General features: G+C 61.4%; 1 protein-coding gene across 1 annotated transcript in view; it reads left to right on the forward strand.

The window, feature by feature from the left end:
* The first annotated feature begins 427 nt into the window (after positions 1-427).
* Positions 428-27,420, forward strand: part of NTSR1 (neurotensin receptor 1) — a 46,700-nt gene continuing 19,707 nt past the window's right edge. The window contains exon 1 of the mRNA XM_086702659.1: positions 428-1,205. Coding sequence (XP_086558785.1) covers positions 492-1,205 — 714 coding nt within the window. The 5' untranslated portion in view covers positions 428-491. The remainder of the gene's footprint in view (positions 1,206-27,420) is intronic.

The following is a 27,420-nucleotide window of genomic DNA, read 5'->3' on the forward strand; positions in this document are numbered from 1 at the left end:
ACCGCTGTCCCCTCCCCGGCCCGGCCCCCGGGAGCCGGGCGGGAGCGGCACTCAGGCGGGGCGGGGCGGGGCCGAGGCCGGGGCCGCCCCCGCCCCCACCCCGCCCCGCCCCCCGCCGCCGGGCGCGCCGCGCCGTTGCCCGATGAGCCGAGGCGCGGAGCCCGGGAGGGCGCGGGCGCGGCGGGCGGTGTGCGCGGAGAGCGCGCGGGAGGCGAGCGCAGGCGAGGGAGTGAGCGCGCCGGGGCGGCCGTGCGTGCGCTCCGCTCGGCGCCACAGGCTCTCCGCGCGCCCGGGACCCGCGGGGTCCGGAGGTCGGGGGAGGAAGCCCGGGCCGGCGGGGAGCGGGAGGGCGGCCCGGCCCCCCGCCCCCTGCGGCCGGCGCCCCTCGGGCGCTCCGGGTGGCGCTTCCGGCTGGACGGCGCGCCCGCTCTCGGTCTCGCGCCCACCCCGCCGGCTTCCTCCGCTCGGTCCCCGCCGGCGCCGCGCCCACCATGCGCCTCAACGGCTCGGCGCCGGGTCCGCGGGGCGCGCCGGGCGCCAAGCCCTTCCCGCTGCCACCCTCGGGGCTGGAGGCGGCGTTCCTGGTCCCCGGCTTCGGTAACGGCTCAGTCAATGAGTCCGAGCGCCTCCGAGCGACGCCCAGCAGCGACCTGGATGTGAACACGGACATCTACTCCAAGGTGCTGGTGACCGCCGTGTACCTGGCGCTCTTCGCGGTGGGCACCGTGGGCAACTCGGTGACGGCGTTCACGCTGGCGCGCAAGAAGTCGCTCCAGAGCCTGCAGAGCACGGTGCATTACCACCTGGGCAGCCTGGCGCTCTCCGACCTGCTCATTCTGATGCTGGCCATGCCCGTGGAGCTGTACAACTTCATCTGGGTGCACCACCCCTGGGCCTTCGGCGACGCCGGCTGCCGGGGCTACTACTTCCTGCGCGACGCCTGCACCTACGCCACCGCCCTCAACGTGGCCAGCCTCAGCGTGGAGCGCTACCTGGCCATCTGCCACCCCTTCAAGGCCAAGACCCTCATGTCTCGCAGCCGCACCAAGAAGTTCATCAGTGCCATCTGGCTGGCCTCGGGCCTGCTGGCCCTGCCCATGCCCTTCACCATGGGCCAGCAGAACCGCAGCGCCGACGGCCATCACCCCGGCGGCCTGGTGTGCACCCCCATAGTGGGCACCGCCACGATCAAGGTCGTCATCCAGGTGAGCGGCTGCTTCGCGCGGGAGGAGGGCTGGGAAGAAACAGGGGTCTCGCGGGGGGGGGGGGGCCAGGGTCGGCAGGCTCTCCCTCAGGGAAGCTGCGGGCTTCTCTTTCCCCCACCCCAAAAGTAGTTTCCAGTCTGTGTCCCCCTCTGGGACAGCGCGCTAGAGAACGTCACCGGGAAGTTTTACTCGGAAGCTGGGAAGGAGATGGGGGGGCAGGGGGTCCTCAGGATCAGCCCGCCCTCCTCTTCCCACCTTGCACTCCAGCGCGGCCAGACCTTGCTCCCCCATCTCATCCCCTCCTTCTATCCAAGGGGGCTGGGCCCTCAGATCAGCGAGGTCTCTGAGGGTCCACGGATGGGCCTCAGCCGTCTCCAGACCCCGGTGTGCATGCCGGAGGCCGTTCCTTTCCTCGGCTTCTCAAAAGGCTGTGTGACCCCAAGAGGCCGGGTCCCTCTCCTCTGCAGCAGAGCCCCCGGGGGTCAGCACTGCTCCCCCCCCCCCCACCGGGCCTCCTGGCTGCTCTGCCCCCTGCTCACAACTTGGGAGGTGGAGTCGAGCCTGATGCCCTGTGGGGCCGGTTCCTTAGGTAAGCCTCGGTTTTCCTGTCTGTGAACCAGGGTGATCACAGCCGTGGCCTCAAGTGACAGAGGATCGAGGAGGAAGCGTGTGGGAAGGGCTTGCACGCGGCACGTTCAGTAGCACTGTCTTGGTGGTGCTGGTGAAGAGTTGCTTCTGCTGGGAAGGGCTTCCGGCGTTTGGGCGTGGTGGCGGGTGGGGGGCCCGCGTGAGGCGGGTAACGCCAGAGCCCAAGGGTCCGAACAAGGTGTCGCGAGAGCCCAGGCGGGAGCCCTCCGCCGGGAATCGGCTCCCCGGGAATCGGCTCCGACAAGGCCTCCTGGCAGGTGGGGGGTTCTGGCCCTGGAGGCAAGGTTTCTCAGACCAGGACAGAAATGCCACCGTGGACGGCGTCACGGCCCCGGGACCGGGTAGCCACGGAGGTGCAGGTGGGGTGGGGACGGTGGGCGGGGCCGAGGGGCCACTGTCCCCATGGGGCTGTCCTTCCACACGGCCCGGCAGGACTCATGCTGGGAGTGGGGTAGGAACTGTCATGTGTACGTCACTCCCTGGGCTCTGGCTGACCCACCACGAGTGGCCCCCCCCGCACCTGCACTGAGAGCTTGTGGCCACGGGGTCCCCTGCGTGGAGGGGCACCCCCACCCCAGCCACACGTAGCAGGGGAAAGAGTAGAGCCCAGCCGCCTATCTGCACAGGAGGCAGGGGCACGCAGGGCCGCGTGCAGTGAACGGTGGGAAGCTGTCCCCGCTCCTCCCGAGGCCCGAGTCTTCTCCTCCCTTGCTCCTGTCTCGCTCGGCTGGGTCCCGGGGCCACTGCCGCCTGCCTTTGAAGGTATGATGCGGCCGTTCAGGTCAGCAAGTCGAGTCAGTAGCACTGCCCCCACCCCAGGAGACGCCTCCACTCGGACCCCCGCCCCTTTGGCTCTCGGGGGCCTTGGCCGGGAGCGGTCGGGTTTGGGTCATCAAAAACAAACCACAGCAGAGCAGACTGGGCACGCCCCCCCCCCCCAAAGCGTCCTCTCCATTGGCCCCACGCGGTCAGACGCCTCAGTGACACTGCTTCACCTCTCAAAGGGCCGTCTCTCCCAGTCCCTGTGCTCAGAGGGTGCCACACCCACACTGCCCAGGGCGTGTCATTCGTCCAGGATGTCTGCTGAGCACTGACTACGGACAGGCCCCACTTCTGCACCCACGGACATAGTGCTGCCCCAGCATTGACCAAACGCTCGCTGGCTTCCTGACGCCCCCCAGATCGGCCGCAGCCTTGTGCTGGGAAGGACCGATAGGGCTCCCTCCAGGCGCCCTTCCTTCCGTGCTGACGGCCGAGGGCGGACGGCAGGAGTGTGGCCGGGCCCTTCTACACGACCCCTCCCTCTCAGGAGAGGTGCCCCCGGTTGACATTCCCCCCTCGGGCCTCTGGGCCGCTTGGCAGGACGGGGGGCGAACGTCCGCTGTCTTTTAAGCAGCGACGTCTGCCCGGCAGGGAGGGGCTGGGTGCTTGTGTCCATCCGTACGTCGCCCTTTCACCGGCCACGGTGGAAGCGTGCAGCCGTTGGCCGATCGAATGGTCCCTCTTTCCAAAGCGGGGGCCTCTCCCAGCCTGTGTGTCCCCCAGGAGGCCACCAGCGTTCCCCCCCCCCCCCGCCGCCCCTCCCCACCATCCACACGAGCCCATGCTGGGCACTTACATGCAAACTAGTGCTTAGAAATGAGGTGGTTCAGTCAGATATCTGAGCAGCTTAGAATGGTCATTGCCGAACACATCTTGAGCAGGTATCTCATTATCTGAGCAGGTAGCCTGGAGCTGGGCCGAGGGGAGCTTGTACAGAGGGCAGGGCCACGCCCGGGCCAGCGGAGACCCCAGGCCCTGGGCCCCCAGTTGACAAGGGCGTCTGGCAGGAGGAGCCCACGGAGCCTGCCACGTTCCCTAATCCGGTCCCTCCTCTGGCCCTAGGAGGGAACTGGACTCAGGCTTTCCAACGCACTGTTGGTTCCAGTGCAGCCGTCCTGAGTGAAAGACATGCACGCACCAGCCACCGAGGGGCCCTCCCCTTAGAAAGTTCCTCTGAGAAGCTTCGCCTCCACCGTTCACGCAGGTGTCTGCCCGGGGTTGGGCAGCGGGCCACACCGGTGGCCCTGCTCCTGTGGATCTGCCCCGGGCTGGGTCGTGTTTGGTCCCACGCAGCCCTGCCGGGTCCCTGCTCTGACCTCAGCCACGCTCTCTGTTGCTGCTCGGGTGGGATGCCCATCCCTCCGGCGAATGCGACCTGAGCACTTACTGAGTGCGGCGAGTTCCAAAGGCAGTGAGCCGAGGGGACCGGTGACCGGGGTGGCAGACGCCTGGGGGGGTTGTGCATCTGGTTCAGATCGGACCTGGCCGGGGGCTTGTCCAGCCTCATAATCCCGGCGGCCCCCAGCCTGACCCAGGACTCAGCAGCAAATATGCCGCCTGCCCCAAGGCGGTCGCTACCCTGGTCACCAGCTCTGCCTGGTGCCAGCCCCAGCTCCCTAGACTCATGTTGTCCCCATGTGTTCTCCCAGTTAGAGAAGGGGCGGGGGAGGCGCTGACGTCCGGACCAGTGTTCTCAAGCCTGGGGACTGTGGCCACGCGTATGCAAACACATACAGGTGCACACACAGAGACACATGCACAGACATACATGCACGAACATGGAGATACCCAGAGGCACACGGACGTGCACACGTGTGCATGTCGACATGCAAAGAGGAACACGCAGGCACGTGTGTGCTCGTATTACACATAAACACACATGTGTGCTTCGACACAGACACACGTGCACAGACGCTTGCACACATGCATGAGCACACGTGTGCACACAGGTTGCACACGCACACACACACACACAGATGCATGCACACATACACGAGCACACGCAGCTGTACTTGACTGTGTGCCCGTGCAGCATCCTGTCCACACGGCAGGCTGTCTGTGCAGCTCAGTTAACAGCGGGTGGTCTGGGAGGCCCCATCTTTTCCGTCAAAAGTAGGGAGGCCTCTGTGCTGCTCGGGGCACAGGATCTGGGGGACCGGCGTGTGCAGCAGGCTGGTGAGGGAAGCTCAGGACCCATCCTTCTCTAACAGGTGCCGTGCGCATCGGCCCCCAGGATCAGGGTCACCCCAGCCCTCGGTGCTGAGGGGCATGACTGGGCAGAATCCCAGGGACCCAAGCGAGCGCTCACGTGGTGCCCCGAGGCGGTCTTGCCCTGTCCCTGGCGAATGTCCTGGGGGCGGTAGGGCCTTGCCTCCGGGGAGACCTGGTTCTGCTGTTTTTTGGTAAATGTATGGTCTCTGTGATGCTCAAACCAGCGGCAAAGTGTGTCCGCCCTCGGAGAAATCTGCTCCGTGGGCAGGGCCGGAGGGAGCCCGGAAGCCTCCCGGGGCAGAGCGACCCCGCGCGCACCGCGGTGCCTGGGCGAGGGCAGGGGCGGGGGAGCTGAGTCGGGGACAGCCCCCCCCCCCTCCGAGCGCAGGGCAGGAGCCGGGGAGCCTGGTGGGCACCAGCGAGGGCTCTGGAGCTGTCACTTCATTGTTGCTGTTTCCAGCCCCCGCGGGCCTCGCAGCAGCTGCGTGGACGAAGGATCCTGCTCCTGGGGGCTCCCTGCTCCTTTGTTCACCTTCCTAGACAGGCGTGTCCCCGGCAGGGATACACCGTCTTTCCGGAGGAGCAGGGGCGTGGGGGAGGAGCTGGCGCCCCGCACCCCCCTGCCCAGAGCCGAGGCAGCTCCATCACGGGCCCTCAAGGGCTGACGTGGCTCCGCGGGGGCAGAGGCAGCCAGGACCTGCCTCCACAAAGTGGGAGAAAATTGGATCCAATAAAATTAGACCAGGAGGCATTTTCTCAGGGCCTCTGCCCTGTGGCACCTCGATTCTCCGTTCCTGCCCCTGCCTGTGAGCCACAGGCCCGGTGGTCGCGGCCGGCCGGCCTCAGTGATGCTGGCACTCTCGTGGGTAAAGGGTAGCGAGCCGCAGGGTCCCCACCAACGTGACAGGGCAGTGGGGGACGCGGCGGATGCCAGAGTGCCCAGCTCCCAGCTGGTACCATCACATCCCCCCATCCTGGGCACTGAGGGCGCAGCGGCCCCTCCAGAGCATGGGTCCCCCTCCGCCTCCTAAGTGAGGGACCTCCTGAAATCAGCGCCAGTGCCCTGGGATTAAAGAGACAGGGCCGGTAAGCCCAATGCGGGGTTTCCAGTTAGACGCTGGGCCGGAAAGGGCAATCGCCGTGAAGGCTGCGAGCCAGCTGTCAAAGCCGGGCACTGCCCAAGGGCAGAGTGTCCACCGAGGGAGGACAGGCTTGCAGGACGGGCGGTCCTGGGGGGGTGTGTGCCTGGCAGCGGGGGGAGGGTATCCCACCTGCTCATGACGTCGGGGCTTGGGGGTGGGGGTGGGGCTTTGTTTCCCTCCAGCACAGAAGGAACAGCCACACACCCCATCTGGTCTCCCAGCGGCTTGTGTTACGAGGAGAAAAGGCATCTGAAGCCTTTCTTGTTTTCCATTGCGGTGACGCACACACAGCAGATTACCGGTTCAGCCGTCCCCACCGCCAGCACTCGGCCGTCAGTCGGGAAGGGCTCTGCGTCCCCATTAAACCTTGCCCACTCCCACTTCCTGGGTCCAGGTTTGACTGCTGTCCGCCCTCGTCTGCGGGGTCTCGGGCCTTTCCTCACCCGTGAAGTGTCGGGGTCCCCGAAGGAACGCGCTGAGCGAAAGCAGCACCGTCAGAAAACCACCGACATTCCAGAAAAGGGACAGCACTGGGGACAGATTAGTGGCTGACGGGCTGGGGGCGGGGTCGACTTTGGGCCATCAGTGTCCTGCCTCCTGACTGGTGTCCCTTACGTGGCAGGGCTTTTATCAGAGCTCGTGGAGCTGTGGACTGAGGGGTAATTTCATGACTGAATTACGTGTCAGTGAGCGCGTCAGGAACCAAGCTGAGGGCGCTCGGAGACCTCACCCCGTGAAGGCCCTGGGGAGCACCAGGTCCCCTCTCATGGTCCTCCTGAAGGCCCAATGACCCGGAAGGACCCGAGGGGTCCTGGGAACATTCACGGGGAGCTCAAAGCCCGGCAGCCCCGTCTCCCCTCTGCTCGCACCGAGAGCCAGGCAGGTGCTGGGGGCCCAGGAGGCACAGGGGACGAGGGCCCGACTCCCACACCCAGAGGAGCACAGTGTTGCCGAGCTCACGGCCCTGGGCTCCGCCCGGGCCCCGGAGACCCCTGCCGTCCCCAGCAGCCACCGGCAAAGGTGCAGCCACTAGGGGCCGTGTGGCCGGCCCGGCCTGGTGCCGTCCGGTGAGGGCCGGGCTCCTCGGGTCCAGCCAGGAGGCTGCTCCCCTGCAGCCTGCGGGACCGCACCCCTGCGTCATCACCCTGGGCTGGTGTGGGGGCAGGGCGGGGGCAGGGGGGCAGTAGGGCCCCTCGGGGGCACGCAGCACGGAGGCCTCACCGCTGGCCAGCCGTAGGACCCTGGCCAAGCGACATGACCTGCACCTCATTTCTTTGTCCACCAGCTGCGGGTGGCGGCTCGCAGCCCAGGGGGTCAGGGTACTTGGCGTGCTTGGGACGGCCCCGGGCGCTGCGCGAGGGCTCCGCGACGCGCACACCACAGAACAGCGGCGTTCGTGGGGAGACCAGGACCCGCGATCTGTGGTTTTAAGGCAACAAGAACTGCTCTCCTCCCGGGAGGGTCCTCGTCCCGGGGCTGGGAGCTGTTTCTGTCATCCGTGTGCGTCCACGCTCTGGGGGTCCTCGTGCACCCCCCGGGTCCTGCCAGAAACCTTTTATTTTAAAGTTTACCCCCAGAGGGGCTCCCGGGGGCTCAGTCGGTTAAGCGTCCAACTCTTGATTTCAGCTCAGGTCATGATCTCGCGGTTTGTGAGTTCGAGCCCCGCATCAGCCTCTGTGCTGACAGCTCAGAGCCTGGAGCCTGCCTGGGATTCTCTCTCCTTCTCTCTCTCTGCCCCTCTCCCGTGCGCACACACGTCCGCTCTCTCAAATAAATAAACTTAAACAAAGATTTAAGATCTACACCTGGTAAAAATCACTTTCCTTTTGCTTCCTTCCGAGTTCTGGCAAACGCACGCAGCCCCGTAGCCGCAGCTCGGAGCATCGCGGCCAGTCTTGTCGCCCCGAAGCTTTGTCTTGTCCTGTTGCTTTGGGGCAGGCATGCCCCGTCCCAGGATCTGTTTTCCTCCCAGCCTCGCGCCTTTTCCAGAATGTCACGTAAATGGAGCCTCACGGGGCGTCACCTCCCGAGTCTGGCTTCTGTCACTCACCACGGTGCTCGCTGTTGTCTGAGTCGAGAGCTCTTCCTCCTTTTATGGAGGATTCCGTTGAAGCTTGGACCACGTCTGTGTATCCGTTTGCCGGGTGAGGGGCACTGACTCGTTTCCAGTTTTGAGCAGCAGCTCGTCCTTGGTTCAGGCTTCAGTGTGAACGTGCGTTCTCATTTCTCCGGAGTGAATCCTGAGGAGGGAGCCGGGTTGCCGGGTCATACGGGAGGGTGTTCGACCTTTTAGGAAACGGCCAAGCTTTTCCCAGGTGGAGGTGCCGTATGGAACGTCCGGGCGCTCTGCGGCTGCCCGCACCTGCTGTCGTAGGCGCGACCCTTGTTTTCCTCTAGCCCCCAGGGGTGTGCCGTGGGACCTTGAGGTTTGGTTTGCGTTTCCCTAATGATCGGTGCCGTGGAGCGGCTCGCCACGCTCTGTCCGCGCCTGTGCGCCTTCTCTGACAACATGTCGGTTTCGGTACCTTGCCCAGTTTTTATTTACGTATTTTTTTTCATTTTTAGTGTTTATTTATTTTTGAGAGAGAGAGAGACAGAGCACAAGCAGGGGAGGGGCAGAGAGAGAGAGGGAGACACAAGATCCGAAACGGGCTCCAGGCTCCGAGCTGTCAGCGCAGAGCCCAGCGCGGGGCTCGAACCCACGAACCACGAGATTCTGACCTGAGCCGAAGTCGGAGGCTTAACCGACGGAGCCCCCCAGAGGTTTTAAACTGACTTGTTTTCTTACTGAATTTTGAGAGTTTTGAAAACTGCATACGAGTCCTCTGTGCAGATACGTGCTTCGCAAGCATTTTCTCCCCTGTGGTTTATCTGTGCATTTTCCTGACCTCGTTTGTCACAGAGCAAACAGCTGTCGTTTTGACAGACTCCAACTTACCAGACATTTTAACGAATCACACTCTTGGTGTTGTGTCTCGGAATTCACGAAGATCCCCTTCCCCGGTTCCTTCCATCATCTTCGTCACTTATGTTTCACGTGCAGGTTTATGATCTGTTTTGAGTTAATTTTTCCACAGGGTGAGCAATGGATGCTTGTCTTTTCTTTTTACATATCCACATCCAAGCGGTCAGTGCCGCTCGAGAAAAGACGATCTTCTCCGCGCTGAAGTTTTTTGGCACCTCCATCAAAAGTCACCTGACCTCCCGTGCGGGGCTCTGCCCAGACCTTCCTCCGTCTGCGTGTCTGTGCCGTCCCTGCCCCCAGATTGCCTCCAGCACCGCAGCCTTGTGGGGGGTGTTCCAGACGGCGGGCTCCTCGGTCCTCCTGTTCTTTCCCAGAAGCCCTGCGCTACTGTCGTTCCTTTGTTTTCTATGTAAATGTTAGAATCCGCTTCTCAGCGTCCACAGAAGCGCCCGCAGGGGTTTTGATTTAAACTGGGACAGTGTGTGGCTCAGTGGGGGGAGACTTGGCATCTTAACCCTGAGACATCTGGTCCCCAAGCACAACGCAGCCCTCTGTTCGGTTAGGTCCCCTTTGCCGCGGTTACTGTGCCTCTGCCGGCACACAGATCCTGACGTGCTCGGTTAGGTTACACCTAAGTATTCGTGTTTGGGGTTATTGCACACGGGCTCTTAAAATTTTTTCTCTTTCCCGTCGTTGACGGCCAGCATAGAGAAACGTGAGTGGGTTTGTGGGTTGATGTGTGTCTTGTGACCATGGTAAGCACACGTATGAATTCTGCAAATAATTTTGTAGGTTCCCTGGGGTTTTCTGTGCAGGCAGTCCTGTCGTCTGTGAATAGAGAAAGTTTCATTTCATCCTGTCCAATCTGTATGCCTGTAATTTCCTTTTACTGCCTCATCGCGCCGGCTGTGACATCTGATACGTAATCTGGGCAGAAGAGAAAATCTCCCGGCCTCGTTCCTGATCTTGGAGAGAAAGCGTTTGTGCTTTATAATTAATATGAGGTTTTTTGTTAAGTTTTTAGTAGATGATCTTTATCAGATTAAGAAATTTCCCTTCTAGGGGCGCCTGGGTGGCGCAGTCGGTTAAGCGTCCGACTTCAGCCAGGTCACGATCTCGCGGTCCGGGAGTTCGAGCCCCGCGTCGGGCTCTGGGCTGATGGCTCGGAGCCTGGAGCCTGTTTCCGATTCTGTGTCTCCCTCTCTCTCTGCCCCTCCCCCGTTCATGCTCTGTCTCTCTCTGTCCCAAAAATAAATAAACGTTGAAAAAAAAATTTAAAAAAAAAAAAAAAAAAAAGAAATTTCCCTTCTATTCCTAGTTTGCTGAGGGTGTTTATCATGAACGGATGCTGAATTTTGTCCAATGCTTTTTCTCCATTATTGGTGTGATCGTATGATTTTTCTTCCTTAGTTAATACAGTGAATTACATTGATTAGTGTTTTGTTGTGGTCAAGCGTATATAATATAAAATTCACCATTTTAGCCATTTTTAAGTGTCTGTTTCAATGACACTGAGCACACCCACATTTCAGTGTGGCCGTCCCCACGACCTGCCCTCAGGACTCCTTCATCTTCCCAGACGAGAACTTGAGAACTTGGTCCTCACACTGCCCGCCCCTGCTCCCCCTGCCCTGCCCCTGCCCCACCCACTGCCCGCTCACCTGCCCTGCCCTCTACTTCTGCCTCTGTGGACACAACTACTCTGGGCGCCTTGTATCAGTGGAAAATGTTGACTGATTTTTAATGTTGAACCAGACTCACATTTCTTTTTTTTTTTTTTTTTTCAAATTTTTATTTAAATTCTAGTTCATTAAGTCGATATTGGTTTCAGGAGCAGAACCCAGTGACTCATCACTCACATACAACACCCTGTGCTCATCCCAACACGTGCCCTCCTTCGTGCCCATCCCCCATCTAGCCCGTCCCCCACCCCCCTCCCTCCATCAACCTCAGTTTGTTCTCTGTATCTAAGTCTCTTATGGTTTGTTTTCCTCTCTTCTCTTCCCCCCCTTCCCATATATTCATCTGTTTTATTTCTTAAATTCCATATATGAGTGAAATCATATGGTGTTTGTCTTTCTCTGACTTACTTTGCTTGACATAATACTACGTTCTAGCTCCATCCACGGCGTTGCAAATGGCAGGATTTCATTCCTTGTGATGCTGAGTAGTACTCCGCTGTATATAAACACCACATCTTCCTCACCCATCATCCGTCGATGGACAGGCAGGCTGTGTCCATAGTCTGGCTGTTGTCGAGGGTGCTGCTGTGAACGTCGTGGTGCGTGTGCCCCTTCAAGTCTGTATTTCTGTGTCCTTTGCCCAAATACCTCGTCCTGCAATCGCTGCGTCGTGGGTCGACCCCAGCCTCACGTTTCTGGTACAAACTCCACCTGGTCACGTCACGTATCGTCCCGTTCGTATGTTGCCGGATTTGGTTTGTTAACACTTGGTTGAGAATCTTTGTGCGTTTGCTCCTGAGACACATTGGTCTGCAGCTTTGGCTTCTTGTATGTCTCTGTCTGGTTTTGGTGTCCGGATAATGCTGGTTTCATAAAATGGTCTAGAAGTATCTGCTCCTCTCCTATTTCCTGAAAGAGATTGTGTGGAATCGGCAGTATTTCTTCTTCAAAGGTTTGCTGGCATCTTTCGGTGAACCCGTCTGGGCCCGGAGTTTCGTGGGACGGGTTCTGGCCGTGAATTCAAGGCCCTTCCTAGGTACGGAGAGGGTCCGGGGTGCGTTTCTTCCCAAGTTCGGGCAACTTGTGTCTTTCAGGGAATTGGTGCATTTTCTCTAAGTTGTCAAATCTGGCGGCTTGCAGTTTGTGGCTTGGCTCTGTCACCGGGTCCTACCTGTGGGGTCCGTAACCATCCCTTGTTTTTTCCACTCCTGATATCAGTGGTCTGTGCATTCTCTTTTCTCCCCTGCTCAGTACGGCCGGTTTACCCGTATTGTTACTCTTTTTTCGATTAACCAGCTTCACTGATTTTTTCTGGTGTCTTTCTGCTTTGGTCGTATTTATTTTATGTTCCCGTCTTCGTCTCCTTTCTGTGCCTGGTCTGGATTTAGTCTGTTTTGAGCTCCTAGACTTCTTAAGGTAGAAGCTTAGACTCATGATTCAAGGCCTTATTCTTTTGCAGTTTAAACATTTAATGCTACAGACTCCCTCCCAAATGCTGCCTTAGTAGCATTTCAAAATTTGCAAAATGGGTTCTAATTCAGTCCAACAGGTTTTCTCATTTCTCCTGAGATTTAATTCCCTCTGCTCTTTGGACTGTTTAGAATCGTGTTGTTTAATTTGCAAACGTTTGGGGATTTTCCAGACGACGCTTTGTCATTGATTTGTAATGCCATATGTTTGGAGAACATGCTTGCGCGATTTCACTTCCCCAAAGGGGTTCACGTTCGTCCGACGGCCCCGAGTCCCCGTCTGAGCTGGCGAGTGACGCGTGCGCCCTCGCAGGGCATGCGCTCTGTGGGGCGTATCACTCTCTGAGGGCTGATTTGGCTGGCCACGCTGTATTGTTTAGTTCCAAAATTCCCACTGGTTCTCTCCATCCATTTCGAGAGAGTTGGCTTACCTCAAGGAGCATGGTTCCAACACCTGCCTAACGCCCTTGTCTGGGAACACCTTCTGCGTCCTCCTGAGGGCGATCTGTGTCGTCTTTTGCAGAAGACTTAGGTTTTCCCGGTTCCTTCAACATCAAGTAATTTCGGATTGCTTTCTGGACACTTAGAATATTGCCGTGGCATCTGGGGTGATTTAGAACCCTCTGGAAGACGTTGAGGTTTTCGGTTGAGTCTCGTCTTTGGTCAGGGAGCCTGTGAGGGCTGTCTGGTGGCGGTGGCTGTGGCGTCCGTCCCGCCCGCGTGCCCTCCCCCGTGCGCCCACCGTTCAGGGTGTAGTCCTGGTTCTTGGAGGTGGTTTATGTCACGGTGCAGTTTTCAGGCTCTTTACTCCAGCTCGGTAGGTGCGTCCCATACACGTGCAGGTCAAGGGTAACCCCAGGACTGCTGTCGATTCATGCAAGAATTGGGGGGCCCCTTTTCCCACTGTCTCCTTGCCGACACTTCCTCCCACGCTCTGTGGTTTCCAGAGATCCCTTTCTTAGTCCTCTGACTGGGGCACCAGAGAATTCCGTGTTATTTCCCCCACTGACTTTTTTAGGCGCACCTGTCTCTATTCCTGTAACGGCTGCTCCGGGGCCATAAACGTGCATCCTTAAGTTATCGGCGTCTGATAGAAATTCACATTATACCCGTTCACACCTGACACTTCCCACTTCCCGTCGCTCACCTGGAGGTCTGTTTTAGCCAATTGCTTTTTTTTCTTTTTTCTTTTTTTTTTTCAACGTTTATTTATTTTTGGGACAGAGAGAGACAGAGCATGAACGGGGGAGGGGCAGAGAGAGAGGGAGACACAGAATCTGAAACAGGCTCCAGGCTCTGAGCCATCAGCCCAGAGCCTGACGCGGGCTCGAACTCACGGACCGCGAGATCGTGACCTGGCTGAAGTCGGACGCTTAACCGACTGCGCCACCCAGGCGCCCCTAATTGCTTTTTTTTCTTAGCAGTGGGTCACATTTTCCTGCTTCTTTGCATATCTCGTAATTTTTTATTTCTACTGGGCATTGCAGATGACGCGTCGAAGAGACTCTGTTGTGTTATCTTCTTCTGAAGAGTGTCGGTTCTTGCTTTAGTGGGGCTCTCGGTTGCAGACTGATCATCTCGGTCTACACCTTGTCCGTGCAGCTCTGCAGAAAGCTCAAGCCCTTCTAACTGGGGAGGACCCCGCCGTAGACTCAGTGTCCCCTGGGGGTTTTGGAGTTGGTTTTGAGGCTTAGATGAGTCGCGCGTGGCCCTCCCTCTGGGGCGTGGCGCTTACTCCTAAGGTGCGGGCTTGCTGGCACCCGAGCACGACACTCCATGTGCCAAGGATGCCTCTCCCCTCCGGTGCTGCCAGAATGCCAGCCATCTCCCGGAAGGCTGTGTACACAGCCCAGCCCGCCCAGAAGCCACGGAGAGCCCCTCTCAGGCTTCTGAGGACCCCCACCGTGCAGGATACCCCCCAAGTGCCTTCTCTGCAGATTTAAACCGCTCCCGTGGCCCCAGTTTTTGAGTTCTGCCTCTTGACTGGAATAGCCATGCTCTGTCCAGACCACCACCCCCCCGCCACCGACTCCTAACGTTGCAATGGCGAAAACACCCCCAAGAAGATCAACACGTGACCGCGGGGCTCACCTGGGGAGTTCCCCCGCCCTCAGCCACCACAGTCTTGCACTGCGGATTGTCCAGTGTGTGAGAACAATAGCCCGATGCTCTGTGTACAACTTCATGGCTGTTTATGACAGCGGATTTAGTCCAGCGCCCCACGCGGGACGCGTCCCTGGAGTTGAAACGCTGCCTAGTTTCAAAAATATCCCAGGCAGCTTATGATAGAAGACTTGGGTTCAAAGGAATGACTAAAACAAAGTTGCAAAAGAATGGCTAACAAAGAAACATAGTTATCCCAGGAACACGAAGTTGAAGACGGCCTCTGTGTTCCAGTGAGTCTTCTACAGAAGCTTATGAAAGAGTGACATGATTTGGACTTGAACGTTTTTAGCTCCTTGTCTGCTAAAAGGTGATTTTATTGTAAAGTTCAGTAACTCTCCCTTGACATGTTTAAAGGTTAAGAGCATTCTTCAGCGACTTTTGTGCTCTCATAACTCAAAAAAACACTTCCTCTATTTAAAAAAACACACACCATTTTCAATCTCCTGAAGTTCAGAGAGTCCTGGGGCGGTAATAATCCCCGCTCGGGAGTGATTAAGTTGTAACCGCTCACGACAGGCCGGGGGCTGCGTAACTTCCCCGCGGTTTGTCAGGACTGCGGAGCCGTAGCCCCCGCGGCTCGGGCCCAAGTGGAAGCGCGTCTGGGTCGTGTCACTTGGGAACCCCGAGCGTCGGGACGTCCAGGACTCGCCGATGGGGCCAAAATCAAAGATGAGCTCATTTGTAGCTCGTCAGGCACTGCGCCCAACAGGATGTTCGCGGCTGGAAGCTGTCGAGGGTCACTATTTATTGCCTGGGGATGAGGGAGAAGCGATCGCATCTGTCCTCACCCCACTCCCAGGATCCCTGGCTCCGGGCTCCCCTGAGCTCCCAGCACCCCCCCACCCCCCCCGTCCCGGGAACCCTTAAAGGAAAGGAACACCAAGTGGGGGCCGGAAGCTTTCCAGCCGGTTTGGACATGCAGCCTGGAGACCCCCTTCTGGACTGTCCTCAGGGTGGGGAATCCTGCACAGCACCACTGAATCCTCCCTGCTCCCCACTCCCCCACCGCCGGGGGGCGGGGAGACAGGGCCAAGCCCCGGAAAAGCGCTTAGACTTCTTCGAAACCAGCTTCTGGTGAACCTCACCCCCGGTGGCCCCCAGGCGGTCCGCCCATCTTCCCCTGACAGCGGGCCAGGAGCACAGGCACCAGGGTCCAGGGCGGGAGGCAGGATAATGCAGACAGGAGCACCCTGTGAGGAAGGCGTCAAGCAGCTGGGTCCCTGGCAGTCCTGTGTGGCACTTGCAGCGATGCCCCCGTGAGGCGGGAAGGGACGTGACCAGCCCACAGGCCCCTCTGCCCCCCCACGGGCTGGCACGATGCCTGGGCCCTAGACTCTGCCCGGCCCTGAGGCCCATTTTGCTGAGGCCAGCCGTCCTCCCGGGGAGACTTGGGCCCAGCTGGGTGCTGGGCGGAGTTAGAGGAGGACAGGGCACTTGCCACGCCCGGGCCTGGGCTTGAGGGGCAGTGGTCTTCTGGGGGCCCTTTTGGCCTCCGAGGCTCGGCAGATTGGGAAAAAGTCCGAGCCGGCCACGCAGGCTGCCACACAGACGCTTGAGCGGTGACCTGGGGTCGGGACGCGCACCCCCGCTGAAGAAGCTTTTCTGGAACGGTGAGGCGCCTCTGAGGCTCCCCGTCACACGCGCCCGCCGACGAGGCGCAGTTAATTGCAGGGCATTTAGGCAAAGTGAGCACCCGTAAAACCTCTGCAATTCATTTTCCTGACAGCTTGTTTAAGAGATGCCATCTAATGTATTAAAAATACCTACATTTGTGTCGGATCTGAGATCAGCTAGAAGACGCTCAGAAAGCTCCAGTGGAAACCACGGGGGGGGGGGGGGGGCAGAGATTCCTGTTTGGAAAAGGCTCTAACCCCAAACACCTCTTCTGCTTCTGCCTATCGTGAGGGCCATGGAAAGTGCCGTGGGTCTCAGGAGCCGTGTGCGCGGACCCTGGGGCCACGGTAGCACGGGACCACGGACCATGCTGCTCAAACTGTCCTGTCCTGTCCTGTTGCAACTGTGGAGGCCAGAAGTCTGAAACCGAGGTGTGGACAGACCCTGGAGGAAGGTCCCTCCCGCCCCTTGCAGCCTCGGGTGGCCCCAGGCGTCCCTTGACCCGTGGCTGCGCCCCTCCAGTCTCTGCCTGTGTCTTCACGTGGTGTCTCCTCTGTGTCTGTGGCTCTCCTCTCCTGTCACAGGGACACTTGTCATCGGACTCGGGGCCACCCTAAGGCAACGTGATCTCATCTCAATGTCCTTAACTGCATCTGCAAAGACCCTTTTCCCAAGTACGGTTCCACCCACAGGTTCTGGGCATCGGGGCCTGGACCTACATTCAGTGTCCACTGGTAGCCCCACTGGGCCACAGTTCGTGGCCAGAGGCGGAAGCCGGGCCAGGGCTGCCTGTCCCAGCGGGGGCTCACTCCCCGCGCACTGCCCGCTGGGCCGTCTTGCTCCCGGGTGCAGACGCAGCGCTCTGTCCCCTGAGCCCTTGACCGGCCCCCAGCTTCAGGCCCGGGGCCCCCTGATAGATGCACGGGGAGGAGCGGGTGCAGAGCTCACGGCCCTCCGATGAGATGGTCCCGATCGTCCCAGCGTGACGGGGCTGTGCTCTGAGTGTCTTCAGCTGAGGAAGTGCCTCTGGCCCCCCTGCAAGGACTCGACCCCTGGCGGGGGTGGGGGTGGGGCATAGGGAGGGAGGGGACCGCAGCTCGGGCATGCCAAGGACCCCCTTTCGTCCGTAATCTCACGAAATGCTGGTAGTGACCCTGGGGGGCTGGCGCCACAAATCCGTCTTCCCGCCAAGGCGGTGGCACGTGATGTGGCATCCGTGTGCCCCTCACCCCAGAACCCCCACCTTCTCCGTCGCGCCTGCCCCGAGTGCCTCTCTCCCTTCTCCTGGCCCTGCCCCCCACCAGGCAGGGCCCACGGGAGACCCGGGAGGAGGCAGGTGCGCTGGGGCACGTGTGGCCTGTCTGCCCCTGCCGCGTCTCGGGCGTTGTCTCCACGTGCACCTGTTGGGCTGTCGCTGCCCGTTCCCCTGACCCTCCGGGCTGCAGTGGAACAGGCTTCCCCGGCACAAGCCTCAGAATCCTGCGCCAGCCCCGGCCAGTTGCCCTGCCTGCCCACACCTTGTCCTGTCGTCCCGTCGCAGGAAGCTTTCCCACGTGCCAGCCCCAGTGCGCTGACTGGTTCCTGTCTGACTCTGTGCCGGGCCACGAGCTCAGATGGCTTTCACGGCCACACAGGGGACAGGCACCTCTGACGGTCGGGCTGGCCACGGCGAGGGGGTGTTATGTCTGTGGTTCTGGGGCCCAGCCTTCCGGCCCCAAGCCCATGACATTTCGCACAGGTGCAGGTCACTGAGTTTGGGTCAGGGTCCGTGAAGGTGCCTCCACGCAGCCACCGTGAAGGCCACAGGGACGTGCGTGCAGAGCAGGTCTGGGCTTAATTCTGGGACCGGCACCGGGGCGGCTCTGACGTGCTGGGTGGGCCGGAGGGCAGGCGTGGATGCTGGGAGCGTGGTCAGGGGGTTGCTCTGGCCCAAAGGCAAGCTGGAAACGTGGGGGGCCAGGCAGGGAGGCCAGGGTGTGGTCAGGGCCCCTGGCTCCCTTCAGCCCGGGGCACGGGTGCCCTTGCCACCCACAAGAGCTCCCCGCCCCGGAACAGGAGGGCTCCAAGCCCCTGTTCCAACCACTGCCTGTGCCTCAGTGGTTCCCACGAGGGCCCAGGGATCTTCTGCTCTGTCCCAGCCCCCAGGGCTTGACCACACAGGAGCCACATTTCACCAAGACTCAGCCGGGTCATCAGCACGTGGTCACTGGCCACCTCCTCGCAGCCCCCAGGCCGGATGCTTTGGTTGGCGTTTAAAGCGTTTAAAGCGTTTACAACCAATTTCAGCCCTTTCTGGGGGGCCTCCTGCTGACGTTCAGTGGAATCCTTCCCTGACCTTTGTAACTAATTCACAAGGTAGGTGGAGTGTTGGATCGACACTTGCCCTGACCTCGTGAGCTGGGGGCAGCACAGTTGGAGCCCCAGCACAGGCCAGGACGCAAGCAGGATGGCTCTCCAGGCCCCCCCCCCCCTGCAGCTTGGGCCCCCACTTGCGAGGATTTTCGCTTCTGTCGGCAATAAATTAAACGTGTTTTCATTCCTCCTGCCCTGGAGAAACAGCCGCTGTTGGAGAGGGGAGCCCAGAAGGACGGGCTCTTTATGAAGAGAACCGCAGAGGCGCCTGGCCTGGGGGGTGGGAGGCGACAGACCCCCGGCCGCCCCTCCCTCTGCATCCCGTGTCCCCCCCAGAAGGTAGAGCTGACGCCCCCTGCCCCCTGCACGCCGGTCTCCAGAGAATCCAGCTGTCCCATGCGGGGCAGGCCCGTAGAGCCCAGGCGTGTTTGCAGGCGTCGAGGGCTTTCTTCGTTATTTGGCTGAGTTGGGGGCCAGTGGTGCTATCTCTGCGGATAATGGGGCCACCTACAGCCCGGCCAGAACTCCAGCTTGTCCCCTACGGCTGAGCAAAACTACAGACACTGTCCGATGCTCAAGCCGGCACGGCCATCCGCACGCAGGTGGCCTGCAAACCAGCTGCCGTGTGTGGGTCGGTCCCCTGGGTCCTGAGTCCAGTCGGTCCCCTGGGTCCTGAGTCCAGTCGGGAAACCGGCTGGAGGGCGGGGCTCTGGTGCTCCTAAGGAGCGCGTGGCGGGAACGAGACGCCTTCCCTGTGTTCACTGGTCCAGAGAGACCTTCCGGTCCGGTTGGGGAACCGGGCCCAGTCCCATCCTCCCCCCTGGGGACCCGTGCACAAAGGCCGCCGTGGCCCCCCACGGCCCCTCAGACTTGTTGGGGGGGGACAGCCCCCCCCCCCAGCTCCCCGTGCCTTCTCCCCACCGGCACGGCGCCTCAGCTCATCGGCACCGTCCTGAGACGTCCACGCGTCAGGGAGCAGCCCGGGTGGGATCACAGCCCGTCTCAGCCCGGACGCCCCTCCAACAGGTGGGTCCAAGTGCTGCGGCGCGCAAGGCGCGAACAGCTTACCGCGGCCACCAAAAATGAACGAGGGCGTCACCGCCTGGCACCACGGCCCAGCCAGCAGTCAGGTCCGGAGCCAACTTCGGTGCTCTGTGAGGCCACCGGTGCTCAGCGGAAGGACACCGATGGGCGTCGCCGTGCGTGGCCAGCGGGCGGTGGCTCGGAGCCCTGGGCCGGCCGTGGAGTGACTGTCACAGGCAGCGGGGACCTGGGTTCCCACGAGGACGCGTGTCCCGGGTGGCTGGAGGGAGGGGCTCAGGCTGGAAGTAGAGGACCCTGAAAGCCTCTACAGCGAAGGGCCCAGGCCCAGGCAGCCAGGGGTGGGGCCTCCGTCTACAGGAGCCTCCCGAGGGCCAACTTGGGGGGTGGGGCCCGGCAGGCGCGGGTGTCCAAGAAGCTGCCGGAGTCAATTCGAAAGGGGCCTGGGTCCTCCTGAGGGGCCCAAGGAGAGATGTTGTCCCAGACCAGCCGGGTCTGGGTCCTGGGCAAGGCCAGCAAATGGGCCAGGGGACAGAGCAGCCTTTTCTGTGTCCTGGGCCCCTGGTTCTGTGACCAGTGCAGAGCCGAGCCAGCGCCCGCCCCCCTGTGGTGCTCACTCTGCTGTGAACGTGCCGGGCCCAGCACAGCCCTGGGATTTCCCAAAGCCGCAGCACGTAAGGGCCCAACGGGACCCGTGTGGCTCTTTGCCCCCCTCCCAGGGCTCCCTACGAGGACAAGGGAGAGCAACGTTGACTGATGGGCAGGCTGGGCTAGAGCACGGGGAGGGCTTCCTGGAGGAGGGTCGAGCGGCTTCCACGTCTGGGAACGTGGGTGGATTGCCGTGCCCTGTGTGCTCCCCACACCCAGTGTTGGATGCAGCAGAAGGCAGGTTTGGGCTCCTCGTGTCCCCCCCCCAATAGATGCCACGTCCCCCCACCTGCTCAGCTGGGCCCGGGGTTGCCACCTCCACGAAGCCCTCCCCCCGTCCCCCTCACCATCCCCGTGCTCTGCTTCCTCAGTGACGCAGCCCTGAGCCCCGGCGTGGGGCCAGCAGGCGACCAGAGCTCATCTCGGGGATGGACGGCCGGACGCCCCACCCGGGAGTGAGTGAAGCTGGCGTTTTCAACAGTCCGCTCTTGCGGATTCTGACTGTCAGGTTTCTAAAAAATGGCAGAGAGCTCATTTCTCAGCATCCTCTCTGCAAAGCTGTTTCTATTTCAGTAAAAATTGAAGCCGTTTGTGGCTTTAGCTGCCCGCCAGCCCTCAGACCCCCTGCCACACGGGGCCGGCCGGGCGCTCGGTGGAGTGCACGTGGGTCTCTGTGTGTGAGTCTTGCTCAGAGAAAGGGGCAGAAAGAATGTCCGTGCAGGACGAGCTGGCTCTGAGCCGTGCTTTCTCTGCCGAGCGGATGGCAAGGAGTCCCCTCCGGCGGTCACAGACCGGCCATGTGCTCACCCGGCCCTGAACTGCCTCTGCAGGGCGCTAACACAGCGGTCGCCTGCCCTGGGGTCAGGACGGAGGCGCCTCGGGGCAGGAAAAGGTCTCGGGGTGGTGCTGAGGCGGAGGGGCCCCCAGGGCCATCCACCGACCCCACCCCACCCCTCCCAACAGCAGTCAGGTAAGCCAGTTGCAAGAGCCAAGGGACAGATGTCCAGCCCTCGGCCCGTCCACACGGGGACAGCTCTTGGGGCTCAACGCTGAGACGCGACCGTGTCCAAATGTGCACTCAATGCCCCTTCCTCAGCCCAAGTCGGCTGTCTGCGCGGCCCCAGGAGGGGGCGTTGCAGGGGGCAGGGGACCGGGCTGGGGTGGGGACAGCACTCCCTGGAGCCCCAGGGCTGACCCATCGGGGAAGGCTCTGTGGTTCCCAGCCCCTTGGAAGGGGGTGACGCGAAGGGAGAGCTGAAGGAGGCCCACTCCTCCTGCTCTGGGGCAGGGGGGCTGTGGCAAGGGGCTCTCAGGATCGCAGGGTGGGGCGGGGAGGGACCCTCAGCCCGATCCCAGGGGGGCCTGGACCAGAGGCTGTTCCACTCTCACGCCAGACCCTCATGGCCAGGAGTGGCTCAGGTCAGCCAGGCCTGAGCCCTCAGCATGGGGAGGCCTCCGTGTCCCCATGGACACCTCTGTCCGGGTCCCCGCCCAGGCCCAGCCCAGAGGTCAGGCCCTGCCCAAGCCCAGCCTCAGGTAGCAGCACTCAGCGCTCAGAGGGTCTGTAACGCCTGCCAGCAGCCGGGGCAGAGCTCAGGGTGACCAGCAGCCAGGTGGCCGTGTGGCCCGGGGGCAGGGGGAGGGCTGTGGTGACATCTGAGGGAGGGAGAGCACCCCTCGGGTGGGCCTGGACATTCTGAGTCCCTGCCTGTGGGCCTCAAACGTACAGCCTCCCTGCCCTGGTCCCGTGGGTACACAAGGGCAAGAGTGGCACCTGTGTTCCGTCGGGCTGCCGTGCAAGGCCCAGGACCCTCAGCCCCGGCCCGGGCCTGAGCCTGAGAAGCTCAGACAGGCATCAGCCCTCGGCCTCGGCCAGGCAGTTGAGCTCTCGCCTTCCGCATCTCCAGGCCAGGGGCAGTGGCTGGGGTGGGGTGGTGGGGGGCAGTGGCCGGGGGCAGTTCTCACCCCACCTGCAGGGGCTCCAGGCCTCGATGTGGGGCTGGGAGGTTGTGCAGGAGAAGCCACGGCCGGCTGGGCAGCTGACTCGATGCAGGGGACATCCCCGACCCCTCTGTGGGATCTGAGCTCGGCCCAGCTGGCCATGGGTGGGGAAGGGGCAGCAGGAGCTGAGCCCCAGGGGCCCTGTCCCCTGTGCCCGGGACTGAGGGCTTCCTGCACGTGAGGCTTCAGCGCTAAAGCCGGTATCTCGGGCAAACAGGGCAGGGTGCCCCCACCAAGGGCCAGGGAGGGGGTGCCCACGCTGGAGCTCGTTGGGCAGAGAAGGTTTGAGGTTTAGGTCTTAGCTGGTTTGGGAACACGGCCCTGGCAGGCCGTGGAGCTTGGTGACGAATGCTGAGACCCCCCCTGAACTGGCCCTAACGTCAGGCCCCACCCTGGGCTCTTGGTGATGCTGGTGCAGGTGTGAGGGCACTGTCCCACCCCCACATCACAGCGCTGTCCCCCCCTAGGACCTGGGGGGGGGCAGATTCTCCCCCAGCAATGTGCGTTTTTGCGGGAGGGCCCTGTCCTCGGATCGGGGGTGGTGGGGTCTTGCGGACAGAGGGCAGCGGCAGGCCGGATGCGGTTGGCGGGGCCCCGGATATGGTGAAGGGAGAGAGAGGAGAGTGACCCTCCTGTGCTCGGGAAGCTGGCCAGGGGCTGTGGGGGGACAGGTGGGGTCTCTGCCTCGGCTCTGCCAGACGCCTTTGGTCCCTTCAGGGGCCTCTGGAGCCATCGGCCCAGACACATCTGATGCCACGCCCCGGGGCGGGGGGCCTGGGGCGGGGGACGGACCGCACCCCTCCCCAGTCAGGCGGACGTGATGGGCCGGGCTGCTGGGCATCATCGGAGAGACGGAGCCCAGACGGCGGGGGCTGGGGAGAGGCACTCATGCCCGCTGCAGGGGAATGGCTCCGGTGTCTGGTCGGGGCTGGGCGGGCTCACCTGTTCGCACAGAGGCACCTGGCAGGTCCTGGCTTGGCTTTTGATGCTCTGATGCTGTGCCCGTTTTAAATGAAATTGGATGTGTCCCGAGGAAGGTGACCACATGGGTGGGGGCACCTAGGACGGCAGTGGGAACTAGGGGACCCAGTAACTTTCCAAACATCTGAAGGGTGTGATGGAGTTCCATCCGGAAGCCAACTCACTTTGTCCCCGGGTCCACGGTTGTGCCTTTTGCAGAATGTCGTAGAGTTGGAGTCACACGGTGTGGAGCCTTCTGAGTGGCTTCTGTCACTCAGGGATTCGCGGTTAAGCTTCCTCCGTGTGCCTCCAGGGCCTGGGAGCTCATTTCTTTTTAGCCCTGAATGATCTGCTGCTGTCTGGGTGGTCCCCACCCACCAGGGCATCTTGGTGGCTTCGAGTCTTGGCGATTACGGACAGAGCTGCCGTAAACATCCGTGTGTGGGTCTTTGTGGGGACGGAAGCTTTCGGCTCCTTTGGGTGAATAGAGGGGTGTTGCTGGGTCGTACGGTAGGAGTCTGGTTCGTTTTGTAAGAAATCACCACGCCACCTCCCAGAGCCACCAAACCTGCTGCGTTCCTGCCAGCCGCCAACCGTGTGTGCACCTGCCATCCCACAGCCCGGTCCCTTTCTACTCAGCCGTGCGGATCGTCTCCTTGCCTCCCCTGGGAACCCCTCCGCACCTGACGCCGGGCCCCTGTCACAGGCTCCTCTTGTCGTCTGTGGATCTTCTCTGATGACGTTTCTGTCGTCTGTGCAGGTCCGTTTTTCTGAGGTGTTTGTTTTCTTGCTGAGTTCTCTGCACATTTTGGCGTTTCCTTCCAACGTGTGTGGTTAAGTTCCCGTAAAACCCACCATCTTGGCCATTTCTAAGAGTACGGGTCCCCAGGACCAAGCACATCCACTCGCCTGTGCAGCCGTCACCACCAGGACCCTTTCCGCTTTGCAAAACTGACACTGTCCCCCTCAGCCTCCCCCCAGCGCCTGGGGAGCCCCTCACTCTCTGTGTCTGTGAGTTTGGCTCCTCCAGGGACCTCCTATAAATAGCACCCGAGTTCTGTCTTTTCGTGACTGGCTTATTTCGCTCAGCGAGACGTCCTCAGGGTTCACCCACGTGGTGGCAGGTGTCAGAATCCCCTTCCTCGTAAGGCTGAATCATTCTGCTGTGTGCGTGGACCACGTTGCGTTCACCCGTGCGTGGGCGCTTGGGCGGCTTCCACCTGTCGCTGTTGTGAACGTGGATGTGCAAGGATCTCTCTGACCCTGTTTTCACTCTTTAGGGGATGGACCCAGAGTGGAATTACTGGGCCGTATGGCAATTCTTTCTTGTTTTTGTTTCGGAGGACCTGCCAACCGTTTTGCATGGAGGCTACACATGCCTGCTTTACTTGTAAGCGGGCCGGGCCGGGCCGGGCCGTCGTCGTGCCGGTCAGCCACGTGGCGGCCGGGTCATGCAGCCTCCGCAGGTCAGGTGTTTCTCAAAGGCGTGGACCCCTGGCTCCCTCCGGCCGTCCAGGCTCAGAGACAGCACCGTGGCCCTTTGTCAGTGCCCGTGGCCACTGGGGGCGCATCCCCGATGCTGTCAGCTCCGTGTTTGGTGGAGGACGGGAGGGGGGCGGCCGGCATGTCCTGGGGGGCCCAGCCACGGCCAAGGTCAGCATCTGTACCAGAGCCCCTCACAGCCCCCTCTGGTTTAAGAAGAGCACGCAGCTCCTGCACTCCCTCCAGCCCTCCTGCCCTTGCTTGGCTCTGTGTCTGGTCTGGTGGGGTCACCGGGGGGGTGGGGTGGGTGGCCCACAGCCCTGACGGCTTGGTGAAAGGGACCTCTGGTGGCTTTCAGGTTCCGGAACGTTCTCTGGCGAGAAGCCACCACAGGCGTCAGTAGGACTTGTCACTTCACTGCAGAGGCGTGGCCCCCCAGGCAGCTGCGTCCTGGGAGCCACGGAAAAGAGAACAAGCTTGGGTAACACACAGCCATGAATATTCACGCCAGCATGGGACTTGCAAATTCCAAGCAATTTAAATGTCATAAACAGCGTGTGAATATCTTCCGGGGAGAAGATGTGTCAGAGAAAATGAATCTCGATCACCAGGCATAACGGGGAAGCGGCCCCGGCCTTAGGCGGCCGGAGGCTCCTTCAGAGTCTCGGCTCTGGGGGGACGTCGTCGTTGGCGCTGGGTGGGGGAGGGGAGCAGCTGGTTTCCGAGGGACCCCCGTCTGCAGGGACGGCGGCCTCCCGGGGTGTGGACCCCGTCCCCGGTCCGTTCCGGCATCCCAGATTGGGAAGCTCAGGGCCACCTCCCCGAGGACACAAGTGGGCAGCTTCGGGGAGGGGGGACACTGCCCTGGGACGGCCACTCTCGACTTGGGGAAGTTCTGAGCTGGGTGAGCAGGCGTTACTGTGATAAATGTGTCATTCGCGTGTTATCTCAGCGAAGCCCTGGGACAGACACCCCCGTACGTGATGGTTCACACCACTAATTACACTTTTAAGAGATAACTCTGGGGGTCCCTGGGTGGCTCAGTCGGTGGAGCGTCCGACTTCGGCTCAGGTCATCACCTCGCGGTTTGTGGGTTCGAGCCCTGCGTCGGGCTCTGTGCTGACAGCTCGGAGCCTGCTTGGGATCCTCTGGCCCCCTCTCTCTGCCCCTCCCCGACTCGCGCTTGCTCTCCCTCAAAAATAAATAAGCATTTTTAATAAGAGCTGACTCTGGGCCACCTTCTGGGCTGGGGGCTCCTAGGACTGTCCCTATTTATGGATCAGGAGACTCAGGCTGCGGATGGGGAAGCCATCTGGTCAGACACACAGCCAGGATGGCCCCGGAACAGGTCTGTCCCAGGTCAGGTCTGTGCCGCTGACCCCTGGTGCTCCCCATCCCCACCCCAGCATCCTGCCCTCGGGGCTCAACTACTTGGAGTAAGAAAGGAGGGTGCCTTCCCTGGCTCGCGCGCGCCCTGTGGGCTCCCCGCCCGTGAGACCTCTGGCGCCCTCAGCATCTGGTGCAGCTGGTGATTCGTGGGGGACACAGAAGTCGGGCGCGGATTCCAGAAGGCCTGGCTACAAACACGGGCCGTCCAGAGACCCCCGACGTGCCTTCCACGTCTTACAAGCGGGTTTCCTGCCCCTTTGTTCTTACGGGACGGCTTCCATTCTCAGCGCAACTTTTTCACGCGTCGTTTTAAGTGACCTCGTGCGGATTCTGACTCGTCCTGCTTGGGGGTGATCTGGGGGTCGTTGGGGGGGCTGCACTCTATCTCCTCCTCCTCTGACCGGAGACGGGGCCAGGGGAGGGCAGTGGCTGGTGCCACCTCGTGGGATGGGGGTGGACGCCGCCTTCAGGGCTTCTCATAAGGACCCAGCACGCTGGCTGGTGTGGGTCACGAGGAGCCTCCCGAGGGTGAAACGCACACCCGCGATCCCGACAGCTGGTGTGCGGGGAAGAAGTCGATGTTTTCTGGATATTTTTATGCCGGCTACGTGCTGAAACGATAGTATTTTGGACGTGCTGAGTTGTAAGTTATTTTACCGAAGTTACTTTCACCCGTTGCGGCTCGTGCTGTAGCTGCTGGGAATCTTTAAGTCCCAGGGGCTGGTGTTCTCCGGTGGGGCCGCCTGTCTGTGCACACCCAGCTTGTCCCGTGTGCCTTTCCAGAGCCCGTCCACGCTGCCCCAGGTCAGGGCGCTCCCACTTCGGGTTAGCTTGGCCCTCCCTTTGCCAGCTGTCGTGGACCGAATGTTTTTGTCCCTCGCCCCCAAATTCATACGTTGAAACTCTGACCCCTGGGGGATGGTGTCAGAAGGTGGGGCCCCCAGGACGGGGTCAGCGCCCCTCTACGAAGAGGCCAGAGGCCCCCCTCGCCCCCTTTCCACACCAGCGCCCTCAATCCCGGACCCCCGCCTCCAGGGCTGCGAGAAACAGATTTCTGCTGTCTGTCGGCCACTCGGGCCGTGGCCATGGTCACAGGAGCCCGAGGGCACTGAGACAGTGCCCTTCTGCCTGCTGTTCACCCTGGAAGTGCTTCGGTGGCTGGAGCGCCAGGCTGTGTCCCCACGCAGCCGACTGGTGGAGACAGCACAAACACGTGTCCCATCACAAACGACCATGTGCCAGCCAAACGGAAGGTAAGCTGTCCCTCCAGCCCGCCGCATGCTTACCTGGTGCTCAGGCGACACCTGGCCTCCGTCTGTGCCAGAGAGGTCGGCCTGTCCCCTCCCGGAGCTCCGGACAGCCCTGCGCCCTGGCCAGCCCCCTTCAGTTATGCAAATCGCCGTAAGCGTGGCGGCGGGAGAGGTGGGCGCCCTGGCAGGGGACAGACGGAATGCCTCGTTTGCTTTCCGCAGAGGCTGCTGGTGGTCCAGCCAGAGCCCCCCTCCCCGACAAAGACCCAGATCCTGCTAGAAACACTCCACGTGTAACAAGCGAGCCGATTCTGTGTCTGTGACGAGCACCTTACTAGGAAGGAGATGAAATTCCTTTCGCGGGTGGAGGGGT

Source organism: Puma concolor, chromosome A3 (genome assembly GCF_028749965.1).
Source record: "Puma concolor isolate L17-30 chromosome A3, mPumCon1.1.hap2, whole genome shotgun sequence".
NCBI classification, from domain to species: Eukaryota; Metazoa; Chordata; class Mammalia; order Carnivora; family Felidae; genus Puma; species Puma concolor.